Source organism: Malaclemys terrapin, chromosome 7, assembly GCF_027887155.1.
Source record: "Malaclemys terrapin pileata isolate rMalTer1 chromosome 7, rMalTer1.hap1, whole genome shotgun sequence".
Classification (NCBI taxonomy): domain Eukaryota; kingdom Metazoa; phylum Chordata; order Testudines; family Emydidae; genus Malaclemys; species Malaclemys terrapin.
In genome coordinates, this window is record NC_071511.1 from 97,734,144 (window position 1) to 97,748,994 (window position 14,851).

Here is a 14,851-nt window from a genome sequence, read left to right on the forward strand (position 1 = left end):
GTGCTTAAAAAATTAAAACTCACGTTTTGTAGATTGTGAAGTACTGCCTTCCGTAGGTTCAATGTAGTTATCTTCATCATCTACAGGCACGATATAATCATCCTGAGAAAAATGCAGAGAAAAGCTACAAGCTAAGCATGCATTATGTCAAATACACCACACGGCACAAGCCTGTCTTGGCAGGGATGGACAAGATGCACTAACGCCAATGGTTGTCTCAGGCATCTAAACTCCCTCTGTGGCTGGATAAGGCTGGGCTTTTCCATGGACTTTCCCCCTTCACCAAACAGCTCCAATTGTGGCACAGCTGATCGATCACTTACTGTCAGAGTACTCTGCAGCCCTGCCCTGGTGTTCAATATTTCTGTTCCTTCCCCACCTGTCAGCAATCTGGCTCTGGTGAACAGGGAATGCTAAGTGGGCTGAATGGCTCCACAGATTTACGATGTGGGTAAATGTCCACTAGAAACTAGTGTGAGACTGCATTTATTTTTAATGACCTACGTAATGATTTGAACCACAGCAGTCAGATGTGAAAGACTAGCATATAAAACAAGTGCAGCATATACTTCATGATACTTATGGGGCCATAATCCATCTGTACGGTAAAGACTTATGTATCTGTGAACATTACCTCATCCTCATGGAACTCTTTGGTCTTGGGTGGCACTTTTGGTTTCAGAGTGGCAGATGATGATGGCAGAGATGGTTTAGATGGTTTCTTCGGTTTAATTAAAGACTGACTTGGCCTGCTTGGCAGTGGCTCCTGGTGGGTAGTGCGATTGTCTTTAAATGAGGGGGGAAATGAGAAGTTTAGTACATAATTACTCACTAACTGCAAACAGTTGTTTTAATATCTATGCAAACTGAGCATCTTTACTATGCCTATAGTATAAGTCATATAGAATGTTCTGTGACTGGAAGTGATGAGAATCTATTATGTTCTATAGTCCTTAAGTACTGTAGCATATAAGTTCCCATGCAGCAAGGTGGGTGAGACTGAAATAGATGATATGGCCAGCTTCTTTGGGGTACCACCAAAATACCTCCAAGGAATTGGGTAATACAATTCCTCATTATTTGAAGTGTGCAAATAATGTGTTTATTACCTATCCAGCCACTTGTCTGGCACTGTAGTAGTTGAGTGCCTTATATATATCCAGTACCTGAGCCTCATATAATAAAACTGAAAGAGACGGGGGAAGAGGTGTGCAGGGAGGGGATGGTTATGTTGATATTCCTTTTCCTAATGTCCCAAATCTTGGTCCATCTGAAGTCAATATAAAAACTTCCATTGACTTCAATGGGAACAGTAGTTAGCTCAGAATATAATGTTGAAGGGAAGAGAAGGGTCTGTTTGTTGGAGCAATATAAGCAGAGTCATCTCCTTCCAGTTCTGTTTTTAAGGCTACGTGCTTCCTACTCCCAATTGTTAAGGGCAGTATAGGCTTAGATCTTTGGGACTGTTATGCAGAGGCGCTGACTCTGTGGGTGGTCTGGGGCTGCAGCACTCATGGGGAAAAATTAGTGGGTGCTCTGCATCCACTGGCAGCCAAGCTCCCCTCCTCCCCTGCCCCACCTCCTCCTCTCCCTGAGTGCACCATGTCCCCACTCCTCTGCCTATCTCCCAGCGCTTCCTGCCTGGCCGCCGCTGCCAAACAGCTGTTTGGCAGCGTTAGCATGATCTGGGAAGTGGGGGGAGGAGTGGGAACGTGGCACGTTCAGGGGAGGAGGCGGGGCCGGGGCAGGGATTTGGGGAAAGAGTTGGAATAGGGGCAGGGACGGGGGTGGAGTTGGGGTGGGGACTTTGGGAAAGGGGTTGGAATGGGGGCAGGGCCTCATGGAAGGAGTGGGGTTGGGGCTGGGGCAGAGGGAAGGTCGAGCACCCAGGGGAAAGAGGGGAAGTCGGCACCTATGCTGTTATGGCCCCTGTTTTGCACTTGCTTGGCTAACAAGTTAGGGTATAAACAAGATAGAAAACAGGGGTCCTTTAATGTTTTGTCCTTCCGGCTTGACCTTAAATCAGCTAGGGAAGAACCAATTCCCAGATTAGGCTAACTGGGTGATTTCTGGGGCATGCTCAGTGAAATTTCTCCCCAATGTTCCCATGCATATTGTTTTATTACTCGGTTTATAACTGCTCATCACAAAGCCTGTAGGCCTTCTACAAAATATACTAACAAAAACTTGGAAGACAGCGGCTATGCTGAGGGGGTGTCTCACCTGCCAACAAATCCATGAATCCTTCCAGTAGGCACCCTGATAATTGGGGTTGGGAACAAACAGCCCCCCCCTCTTTTTGAGGCTAACTCCTGAGAAAAGGACGGGCTTTACACCACATTGACACCATCTGAAATTCTTTTCTTGTTTTTCAATTTGTTAATGGTGCCGCTGGTATAAATAGCTGAGGGACTGACAGGCTTGTGTAACCAAAGATTTCATAGGTACCTGCGTATTCTCCCCTTGAAAATGAAAATGATGAAGGAATCTTCTTTTTCTCTTGCTCAGTTGGAGGGGGCTCATAACTGTCATCACAGTTCTCTTCACTTGGGACCACATACATCTCTGAATCAGAGTGGGCATCTGGATTTTCATAATCGCTGTCCTAGAAATACACAGCTTCCCATTTCTTACTTTGTAAAACATTTGTGGGTTCATTTGTGGAAGTAATACTCAAACATCCCACCAGTTGCATTATTTGCTAACCTACAAAAACACTTGCTTGTCGTGACAGTTATGAACATGGTCAACTTCATTAGTGTTACTCTATTTCATCATAAAACATATTTAAAATATTTTTGCTCTGGAGAGAAAGGATTTAACGAAGTGCTAACACCCTGATTTTCAGTACCTCATGCCTTCCTCTCATCACCACTGGAACACCACAGACCTCTCACTTCCTATTTCTGCCTTCTCCCTTCTGTCGCCAGAGGCCCTCTGCTAAGCTGTGAGTGCATTCCCCCACATCTGTGAGTCAACAGCCTTATGCTTCTCCACAAGTCCACTATCATGGGAACCAGTTCCTTCCCAGTCTCAACCTCAGCTGCTGATGTGACCTCTATCTGCCCCTTTCTGGTTTCTGGTCTTCAGGGAGAGGTCAGGAACTAGCACCAGGAGGAAACAGCTGGCTTTAGGGAAGCAAGTTGTAGAATAAAGAGTGTTCTTTGCCCTGTGGCAGGATGGGTCATGATTTGCTTCACTCTAAAGTCCTGAGGAGACCTTACCATCCTCTACCCTACCTGATGGGGCTTCGCCACTAAAGCCCAAGAAGATAGCCATTCACCAGGTGACAACTACCTGGGAATTAGCTAGTTTTCTATGGGCTAATGAATAATCACATACTTTATGCAAGGAAAATCTGGGCATCTCAAACATAAAACAATTAGAGATTGTCCTGAGCTACAAAGTTTGGATCTGAACTTTCCTCAAATTTAGGCAAATTTAGGGGTGTTTAGACCAGGGATTCTGTAAAGGGTCCACCTCAAGTAGCATGGAATAAAGAAAATGGATAAACATTAAATATATTTGAAATGTCAGAAAATGGAGACCAAATCTTATAACAGAGGACAGTGAATTTATATAGATTGTATGGTCTCTGGGGGCAGGAACTGTAGGTGAAATCCTGGACTTATTGAAATCAATGGGACTTTTGCCATTGTCTTCAATGGGGCAAGATTTCACCCTGTGTTTTTTCTAGTGTTTGGAAAATGCCTAACACGTTGTGGGTGCTACCACTGTCTAAATAAGTGATGCCAAGAATAAGTCACTAACCACAAATTTGACAACACTGATGAATAAGTGAAATCTAAAACTATCTGTAAATCTTCTAAATAAGAATAGGCCAATGTTGGGCCCAAGTATTTCTAAGCTGGGTACCCAAAAATCGAGGCACTTAAATCAGTGGCTACTTTTGAAAATTTTCAATCTCGTGAATATAGTAGGATTTTAATAGTGGAAATGTAGATTTGACTGAAAGTATCTGATTCAGAACTAAACTTTCATTATTATCTCATGTGTAGACCTAATTGAAAGAGTAACTGCTTTATGACCCCAGGAAAATATACTTACAAAATCATCAGACCATTGTTCATCTTCATCCTCTGCATGTTCTAAATCAAACATTTGAGTTATTTAAGGGAATGGAATAGTGATCACAAACATTCATCTTAGCCCCTAATTGAATGGCTCTATTGCATTCCTCTCTCTCTCTCTCTCTCTCACACACACACACACAATTCCTGAAAGTTTGTGCCAAACACACTTGTTTTTGGCTGAATAGTGTTGGTAATTAGAATTCTGCTTCTGTTGCTTATTTGGTTTTAGAAATTAATTGGGCGTGCTCATGAAAGAGTCCCAGACTGATGTGCTGGACAATGCAGTCCTCTACTTATCCCCAGTCTGAATAGTAGCGATGCAAGCTTCCCCACACTGCCATGCCCGTGAATCCCTTTTTTAAAGGAAACAAAGACAGAGGAAGAGCTCATTCAGCCCTCTTGACAATTCAGTTCCAAACTGGATGCCAGTTAACTATGATAGTTTTAGGGATGTGGAAGCTTGTCCACTTGGAACTGGTGATAGAAGTCACTGAACGATTATTAGATTGAGAACTTCAAAACAAAGGTAAAACAAAATTGCAGGCAATGAAGGTGTAAAATAAGCAAATATAGCTCTGTTCACACACTTGAAGATAATGTTTGATGCCATCATTATATTAGCACCATCATTATATTAGCACCAACATCAGATTCCATTATTGTGGGAAGGAGACCTATTTGCCCATATTTCTTTCTTTACTTTCACTTCACAAGCATCATAAGCCCTGAACTGGGCTGGCACTCCATCCGGCATGGCTGGATATGGAGCCTTCTCCCCTTTGAAAATGGCCTAGAGATGGATCCCATAGAGTAGGTGAAGCTGCTTCTGAGAGTCAGCTAGCAGGGGCACTTGAAAATATGGAGAAATACCGATCTCATAGAGCTGGAAGGGACCTCAAAAGGTCATCAAGTCCAGCCCCCTGCCTTCTCTAGGCAGGACCAAGTACTGATTTTCACCTCAGATCTCTAAGTGGCCCACTCAAGGATTGAACTCACAACCCTAGGTTTAGTAGGCCAATGCTCAAACCACTGAACTGGCCATCAACTACTTCTTGCTATTTGTTCTTCCCATTGGGGTAGCTCTCCACAGTTTGCTGTCCATAGTTTTACCAGAGAGCATTGCATTATAAGTTATTGGTAATGGTTTAGGATTCACCTCACCTAGAAGATGAATGTGAGCAAATATGCAGTTGTAACAGTCTTAGAAAAAATATACAGTTTAAAGTTCCATTAAGCCATCCTTACCTGAAGCATAATCCCTTTGTGGTACACTTGGTGGGGGTTTATTTTTTAGCCTGTAAACAATAATTATTACATTTATGATCCAATAAGTAATAGTTGCAGGAAGGCAAGCATTAGCCAGACACATAAAAAAAGCTGATGACAAAAGATATCTGCAACTGAAGACACAGGTCATTGTCACAGATATTCAGCCAATTGCTGCAGGCAAATGCTCTGAAAAGAGAGTACTTTTTGGAAACAGCCAAGAATATAGAATGCAATCTGAGTTTTTTTTGTTAAGAACTTTTTTTTTTAAAGAAACAAACATATAGAGGAGCAGAAGCTACAGGCAGCATTATACATTATAGATATGTGCACATCTGTTTAAAGAAGTAAAGCTGATTGAGGTTCATAAAAATCCTAGTAAGAGGTTTATATGTAAGGTGATAAAAGAGTACAGTGCTCTCTGGTTCTAATTTACAACTTTAGATTTGCATGCTCTTTAAATTCCAATTGAGGCTTAAAAGTTTTCCCAGGCTGTCTCTCAGCCAGATTCTGATCTCACTTACAATGATACATGTATAGCTCCTGCAGTCAATGGAGTTACTGATTTACATTGGTATCAGATCAGATCTGGGCTCTCAACCTTTGCACTTGTCACATGTATGAGGTACTGCATGTTTGGTACAATAATGGAAGTACTAACAGAAAGTCTCACACCAATTATTTTTCATCAGGGAATTCAATTTGAATAGCTTTGGTTCTGTAGTATTGAGTGAACCAAAAGATTATTTATAGAAAGATTGAAACATTCTTTATAGGCTTCTCTTCATTTGCAACTGTGCTATGCTTACCTAGAATTTAAAATCATGCAGGTTCCTGTTTGTTTAATTGTAAGCCCTGGGCGAGCACCCCCAGGAGCTTAGTGTAGTGATCTATTTATTATTCCATTAATGATCTGACATTACCTCATAAGAAGAGAGACACATTTCTGTGAAGTTATTCAAGTCAGATCCAATGCTGCATCTGGGCTATTACATGCTTGAGCGGAAGTATCTGAAGCTACTAATGTTTTGCTTTTTGTATTAATAGAAAACATTAATACCATTTGCATTAAAATGTCCTTTTATAATAATTCTTAATATATAATCCAACAATTTTCCTTAGCACTGATGAGACCACACCCTGGATTTGAGCCAATGCCCAAGTCAATAGAGAGACTCCCATTGACTCCAATGGGCTTTCAATCAGGTCCCAAAAGAAGTGCTTCTTGTGATGTTGTTTGTTTGCGGAGCTGAGTGTATAATTCACCAGGAATAATGTCCACAGTGACTGTAACTTTTTCTTGTGCTCTTGAAGGTTTCTGAGCCATTGTGATTTCCTTCAATTTTTTCTCTCATTTTTTTTCCAGTTTTGTTTTTCTTAACAGTTTGCTGCAATAATTCGATACTCAATATTCAAGACTTGGGCATAATGCTTACTTGTGACTGTTCAGCTAAGACCCACAGCTAAATGTTGTTTCTGTTCCCTGATTGGGTAAGTGCATCTAACTGAATACCCAGATGTGCAAATTTTAAGATTTGGTTTCTGTGCATGATTTTTTCCACAGTTCGTGCTAGTGAAACTATACTGCTCATATAGTTGTAAAAAGTGAACATACATGTATGCATTGTGCAGGCATGGCCAAAATAAATTCATTACCAAGCTCAAGAAAATATCCATGGAATATTTTTCACAGAGTTTGCCCAGCTCTCTTGATTAGTGGTGTCAGAAAAAAAGTATAGGTAGTTCTTCCTTGCTGAATGGTTACTAGTACCTGACAACATGAGTATAACTTATCCTGCAGGCAGTATGTTATTAAGCATTCTTAACAGCATATCTCATCCATATCTCATCCAGGTTAGCACAGGCATGTTAAAATGAAGAAACCAGGGCCACTGCCAGGGGAAATGGCCAGGTCTAGGTTTGATGGAGAAGGTGGCCCCAAATTCAGCAGGCTGCTCTGTGCTGGATTTGTGCTGAGGTGCACAAGGACATCAGAGACAAAGGAAAAGGGTGGAGAGGAAGCCAATAAGGACCCTTCTGAGGGAGAGGGATGTGTGGCCTGGCCCATATTGTAGGTGTTCGGACAATAAATTGGGAGGGCTCGCTTCAGTATTTTGACTGACACTATAAATCCTGGCTGTGGCCCTGGCAGAATATGTAAATATGTTACAACAAAAGCATGTGAAGCACAGAAGAGCTCTGTATCTGAGCCATCTATCATGCCTTGTGTGGTTCTGAAATAGCATACCGATCCCAAGTATTTTTCCCAGTTTTGCAAATTAAGGCCACTTGTTCATTTTGGAACCTAAATAGCAATAGAAAAGAAATTATGTTTCTGTCACAGAAATGAAACAATTTATGGCCACATCTGTATTTGTTAGTCTCATCAAATATGTTAGTTATTCTAAAATTCAAACACAAACCCACAGAAAAGTTACTGAACTGTATTAATATTATTTAGTGAGTGTCAACACTGTGGAATCCTGGTCCCATTGATGTCAGTGGGAATTTTGACATTGACTGAACTGGGGCCATGATTTCACCCACTATTTTTGCAATATGCAAACATGAATGACATGGTCCCTGTTCCCAGGAGCTTACTGTCTAGTTACCATACATTTATAATACTTGTACATTTATAATACTTTTACACTTTAGGACTTCTTTTTGTAAGCAATGGCAATGGGCATCATACTGCTCCTGTTGAAGTTACCAGCAAAACTCCAAATGACTTCAGTAGAAGAGGATCAAGTCCTATCTAAGTGCATGTTGTTCAAGGGAGAGATTATAGTTGTTCTTTAGCATATCTTTTATCTGCAAAATAGGCAATTACATCAGAAGTGATTCCAAAAGAAATCACAGTGGTAAACAATTTTACCCACTTTGAAAGTGCCCTAAATATACTCTGTTCTGTATTTAAGTTACATTTGATAGACTTGTGAGTTAATCCTTCTGGAAAAGTCCCATAGACCTGAATAGGGATTTACAGAAATTACTCAACTCTGAAATATACAGGCTGAAATCCTGACCTCCCTGAAGTCAGTGGCAAAGCTCCCATTGACTTCAGTGGGGCCAGGTTTTCACCCATAAGTTTATTAGAGAATGACTTTTTCTTTTGTGGAGGTTTGTGAAACATCCTACAGAATTCCACAGCCAAGATAGAATTTTCAATTCTATAAGACTCATCCAAAAGAAAAATAAATCCAAACAGGTTTTTGAGAATGTTTACAGCTGTTTAAAAAATAACATATCACATCTTTCTGCATCATTAGTTTCAATAAGTAATCAGCTGGTATTTGAGGCATTTCATTTAATATGAGACCAGCATTGCTTTAGTAGCTTTGCACACCATACACTAGATAGCAGCTAGCAGGCAGTTAAGTGAATGAATGACTTCAATTTTAAAAAGTACCATGGTCTGAATCTTCCTCTCTGCAATGTGCTGAGCACTCTGAGGCTGATGCAGCAAAGCCCTTTGGCATGTCCTGAACTTTAAGCATAGGAATACTCCCACTGAAGTCAGAGGTACTACTCAGTTACTTGACATTGAAGAGTGCTTTGCGGACAGGGTGTAGGTGTAAGTGCTTTGCAGACACGGTGTTTAATGAACTGCAGGACTGAACCCTGAGCCTTGTCCTAACATTGTGTTCCTAGAATACTTGTTTTTAGAGATTCCACCACTTGTGCTAGAGACTGGCACTTGCTCCACTCTACCCTGCATTTCAGCCCATCTCTCCCAGCTTTTAAGAAATAGCTGAAAAAATTTTGTTTTCAAAAATGTTCTTTAATTTTACTGTTGTTGGCCCTTACTATTGATGTGTCCTTTTCTTCTGGTCCATTTTTGTTTACAGGGTGATTTTTTTTATGATATTGCTTTCTTTAGTTGATGTTATGTTTTTACTGTATTTATTGTTGTGCAGTGCCCTGGGTGCACTACATAATTACAACTATTATTAACAAATAAATTCATTGAACCTGTCAAAACTTTGTCAAAACTCTGAACTAGTGCTGTTAAACTGATTGAAAACAAACTGAACCCAAACGGAATCTCATGATAGAGTGGAATGTTTCGTTGCTGCTTTGGAAGTGTCTGGTGATAAAGAAACTCTTTAAAATATTTATGAAGCTGCCCATGAGTGTTATTAATGTTCTTAGTATGGTTTTACATATTTTCTTTGCACAAAACAGTGGTACTGTAAAGTTTATGGCTACATGATATAATACTTTTGACTTTAATGGATTGTCCCATTTATTAACAAAAGGTCTTGAGCCTCAATAATAAGAAATCTGAAACACATTACATTGGTACATAAAGGGAAACACAAGTTTCCTATTGGTTCAGCTAAAATACATGTATGATTATACTGTTTCTGTTTTGTTACCTCTTTCTCCAAGTACTTCAATTTGTTTTCCTGACTAGTTTGCAATATTATATACTCAGTGCATAGTGTGTAAAATACCACAGTTCCAGCTGCCATCTGCAGGATTGTATGAAAACAGGGGGCACAGTAAGTGCTACAGATTTATGGAGCAGGAGAGATCTGAAGTTTGTGAGTGTTTTGCTTGTGTAAGGCATGCAGGATCTCAGGTGTTGTGTCATCTCAGTAGCTGACTATGTGGGCACAAACGTCATCTCAAGGAATGGACAGATTCTGGTTATTGGCAGCCTCTTTATTTCACTTTCTGCTGCTGGCTTTGTCAATGAAGTGTCACTGATGTCCCCAGGAAATTTTGGAAAATCTTTTTTTATATAGAGACAGTTCATCAGATATTTCATCTAAGGCTTGATCTGCAATGTGCTGAGTGTCCTGAGCTCCCACACCCTGCCTCAGCAAGCTACTTAAGCATGTGCAAATCTTTAAGGGTGAAATCTTGACTCTGTTGAAGTCAATGGGAGTTTTGCTATTGAATCCCATGGGGCCAGGATTTACCCAATAGTACACAACTAGTCCCTTGCTGAATCAGGGCCAATTGAATACAATGGAAGTTGATGGCACTCAGAACCCTGTGGCATAAAGCCCATAACTTCTGTTTTTTATTTCCCTGTTTTGCAATATGAGGGACATGGACATGGAAACAGGCTCTCTGTTGCCTAAAAATCCTACTGTAGCCATTACTTGTTCTATAATTGAGTTTATAATCCTCTCTGAAATCATGATCTCCACAGGACCTAAGGCTCCAAGCCTATAACCAGTTATGCACATGATTAAAGGTAAACATGGGCATGTTAGCAAGATACGGGGCCAAATTTTTGGTTTCACAGATAGGAAGGTTGTGACCTAGGTTGGGGAATAAACAAGAAGAGCAGATGAGCTTTTAAGAAACAAAGAGTCTGGTCCCCGATTCTCTTCTCTGTAGTTATTTATATTCATACAACTGTCAAAAGGACTTACAAACACACACACAAGGAACAATCAAATATATTCTGATTTCCTCTCAACAAATAATTTTAAGTAGCCTAGAATGTGAGCTCTCTGAGGCTGGAACTGTTCAATTGTTTACTTATCTATAAAGCACCTATCCCAATGGGACCCCAATTGTGACTGGGGTCAGTAGACACTGTTTTAATACAAATTAATAATAAACAGAATGTATTCCAGGAGCGCTTAATCAGTCTTTAAGGCTTGCAATATAAATGTTCTATGAATAATATATAGGATGAATTCAGACCTGGCGTAAGCACGTGCACTTATACTGACGTCAGTGAAGTTGGATCCCACTTATACTTGACCTGCATTTGAGCCAACATATTTTGCATTTCTCATTGTAAAGACAGATGTCCGCGGAAAACATATGCTATAGAAAACAAATTCAGTTTTTGTCCTATCATGTATCCATATCTTTGAAACCTTGTCTTTCCACGAAATCTTGACATTTCTAGAAGCTATAAAGTAGCTGAGATGGTCTTGTGTCACCTTTATGCAGAGAAAGCAGCCACAGTCCACAAAAAGAATCATAGGGTTGGAAGGAACTGCAAGGATATAGTCTAAAAACATAATGAGACATTAACTCTTTTCCACCAGGTTCTGTCTCTGAACCTTGGAATCTTCTATTCCTACTATTATTACAACTCCTGCAATTTTATTATCTAATGATATTTGGTGTTTTTCTTGAGGCCCTAGCTCCACGCGAATATGAGAATCTCAGCTTTAAAAAAACCCAAAACGTTTCTAGCCCTGAGGGTTTCGGAGAAAAGCATGAAAATGCGACCCCAGTGCACCTCAAAGGCAAATAAGAAAGCAATTTTAAAATATATTATTTTAAACCAATCACATGATTGTTGGAAGCTAGACTTGTGATTTTGAATACTTGTTTCTGGCAATACTTCCCTACTCCCTGAGGAAGCTGCTTATTTCATAGTTTCCTGGTTACTACTGAGCTCTATGCTGGGTTCACCATTTAATAGAACGCTTCTCCAGCCTGCTCTTTTGGTAACTGGTTCTTTAAATCTGGGAGCATTGAGCAGCTGCAGCCCAAGAATGGCCATTTTGTATCTGACTGATGCAGGCTGCACGTCCCACCCTTTCTGTATGTAAGTACATTTAGATTCTTTTATTTCCCCCTTCTTCTTAAAGAAGGGGCACATCCTCAAAGCTATACATCTCCAGGTGAAAGCAACCATGGTAAAATGATTTGTCTCTGTAAATTATAACTCTGAGATACTTCTCTCATTTTTGTTATGTGCTTTCATCTTTGAGACATTTGCTGCTGATGCACTGTGATGTTATTAAGTCTAACTGCTCTAAAGCTGTTACTGTGATATTATTCTTTATAAAAGCTCGGGTATTGATTCTACTCCATGAGGGCAGCCTCCTCGTTATATCAAGGCCCAGAGCTCTGCAGTTTGTACATACACCATGTTAAAACCCCCTGCAAAGGCAAAGTATGTTTGAGTTACTGAAGGCTCTACCAAACTGACAAAAGAAGTGCCAGTCAAAGGTAAGACTGATGTTTAGCCCTTCACTTGTGTTGTTGTGCCCACGTGTAGGCAATGAATCGGTATAGATCCTATGTAACATCGGAATATGAGATTTTCTGCAAACTGCAGCAATACTTAATTACAACAGGGTGAATGAAGGAAAAAGTGTAATGGTTAGCTTTGAATTTCCCTGCTTCATTCTCAAGTGTATCACCAGGTCACAGTGAGGGAGAGCTCCATCACACAACTGAGTCTATTTCCCCCACAAAGAGAAGACACTCCCTACTTAGCAGATACTAAAATAATACTTTCCAATCTCGAATTTATCCATCGTGGTTGCTGTTACTTAAGCACAGTGTTCTGTGTGCTTCTATGTTTCCATTGGGTATGAGAGCTGCATCGATAGACTATATTGAGTTATTCTGTGTGGTGTTGTCCTATCATTGCAAATGCTTCCTGAAAACCTGGTAAATAACATTTTTTTAAAGTTCATTAATATATCTTGTGTACATCTTTCTTACACCTATAGTAAATGATCCATGGATTATCAATGAGAATGTCACATACATATGTTAATCCCATGTGAAAGATATGTTGTATTAAAAATTAGTGTGCAAGCTTAATAGTTATTGTGCTAAAAGATGAGTCTGACTTTGGAAATAAAGGATGTCTTATTCATATAACCACGCATGAAGAAACACCAGGCTTTATCGACACGTATATTGTGATTATTTAATTATAATAAGTCTGCAATTTACTGCTGGACTAAGAATATTAGGTTAGGGTTTTAGTGTTATGGGTTTCTTTTAAAACTTCTTATTATGTATGGTATGTTCAGGATTGAGTTTTGAATATTATGGCTGATTAGTTGCATGAAGGTAGGAGTTCAAATGAAAATTAAATAGTAGGGGGTAGCCTGAACATAGGCCTAAAGAGAAAGGAGACACACAAACATGCCTGGGAGAATCAACCTCAATGAATACATTATATGTAGATATTGTTTAAACTGATCCATCAGCAGCTTACACTCTAGAATAATTTTGGGCCTGATTCTGCAGCCGCTTCCATTGATATTAATGACAATCCTGCATGTGGAACAGCTCTGGAATAAAGCTGTTATTAGTTAGTATATGTCTATCCAGACACACACACTCCTACCCTCAAAGTGGTAATACAACTTGCTAGATATTCTGAGCTTTAAACAAGGTACAATTATATCAACATCTATAACTTACTTTTTGAATTTGCTCATTATTCCAGTTTCATTTTTCTTGATATCATGTACCATCTTTTGAAGCTGCCTGTAAGATATTAGACAAAACATCATGAAAATCATATAGTGTGGCTGATAAGGCTATTTTTTTTAAAGTATTACGATTATTTTCCTTTCAGTGTAATTGACACATCAAAAAGAGTTTGTTCACTATTAAGTATTTCACTTGCTACAATCACTTGTACATATGCAATATTTTTCCACCTTTCAACAGAACCCTTTGGCAAGCTCTGCATTTGGGGAAAGAAAGATTATCTTTCTAGAGCAGAGGTGGGCAATCTACGGCCCGTGGGCCACATCTGGCCCGCGGGACCATCCTGCCCGGCCCCTGAGCTCCTGGCCTGGGAAGCTACCCCCGGCTGCTCCCCTGCTGTTCCCCCTCCCCCGCAGCCTCAGCTCGCTTGCTCCGCCACCTGCGCAATGCTCTGGGTGGCACAGCTGCAGAGCCTGGCCTGACCTGGTGCTCCAGGCAGCACGGTAAGGGGGCAGGGAGCAGGGGGAGGGGGTTGGATAGAGGGCAGGGGAGTTCGGGGTGGTGGTCAGGAGGCAGAGGTGTGGATAGGGGTCGGGGTGGTCAGGGGAAGAACAGGGGGTTGAATGGGGGCAGGGGTCCTGGGGGGAGCAGTCAGGAAGGAGGTGCAGCAGGGGGCAGTCAGGAATAGGGGTTCTGAGGGCAGTCAGGGGAGAGGGAGAAGATGTGGTTGGATGGGGCAGTGGAGGTCCGGGGGTGATCAGGGGACAGGGAGCGGGTGTGTGTGGATGGAGCAGGGGTCCCAGAGGGGCCATCGGGGAACAGGGGGGGTTAGATGGGGCAGGAGTCCCAGGGGGGCAGATAGGAGGTGGGGCCGGGCCATGACCCCCTCCCCTAACCAGCCCTCCATACAATTTATGAAACCCGATGTGGCCCTCAGGCCAAAAAGTTTTCCCACCCCTGTTCTAGAGCCCAAAGATTGGTGAAGTTTAAACAGCATTCTAAGTCCAAGCAAACGGCTGAAGCAGCAAAGCAATCAAGATGCATCACTGCCTAGATTAAAGTGAAAAACTTGAATCTGTTATGCAATGTTTTCAGAAAATGGATTGACAGTTTTCTATACGTGTGGTGGGAATGCTCTCTGGTTTCTAATCTATATGAATCATTTAGATCAGTGCTTCTCAATCTCCTCCATACCACGCTCCCCATGTTACAACAGAAAAACAATTTTTTTCCAACCCTGCCTTCTATCTCATCTAACAGTTGCCTTGTGTAGTCATGACTAGAGCTGGGCAAATAATTGATTTTTTTTCTGTTTGCAAGCAGTC

General features: G+C 40.9%; 1 protein-coding gene across 8 annotated transcripts in view; it reads right to left on the reverse strand.

The window, feature by feature from the left end:
• Window positions 1–14,851, reverse strand: part of BLNK (B cell linker) — a 139,020-nt gene that overhangs the window by 31,105 nt on the left and 93,064 nt on the right. For 5 of the 8 annotated variants that reach the window (XM_054035448.1, XM_054035447.1, XM_054035450.1 and 2 more), the window contains 7 exons: window positions 13,515–13,580; window positions 7,609–7,665; window positions 5,340–5,389; window positions 4,069–4,109; window positions 2,449–2,605; window positions 635–786; window positions 24–102 (listed from right to left, as the gene is read on the reverse strand). In XM_054035448.1, coding sequence (XP_053891423.1) covers window positions 24–102; window positions 635–786; window positions 2,449–2,605; window positions 4,069–4,109; window positions 5,340–5,389; window positions 7,609–7,665; window positions 13,515–13,580 — 602 coding nt within the window. The remainder of the gene's footprint in view (window positions 1–23; window positions 103–634; window positions 787–2,448; window positions 2,606–4,068; window positions 4,110–5,339; window positions 5,390–7,608; window positions 7,666–13,514; window positions 13,581–14,851) is intronic. The other 3 variants (XM_054035449.1, XM_054035453.1, XM_054035454.1) reach the window with 1 other exon arrangement.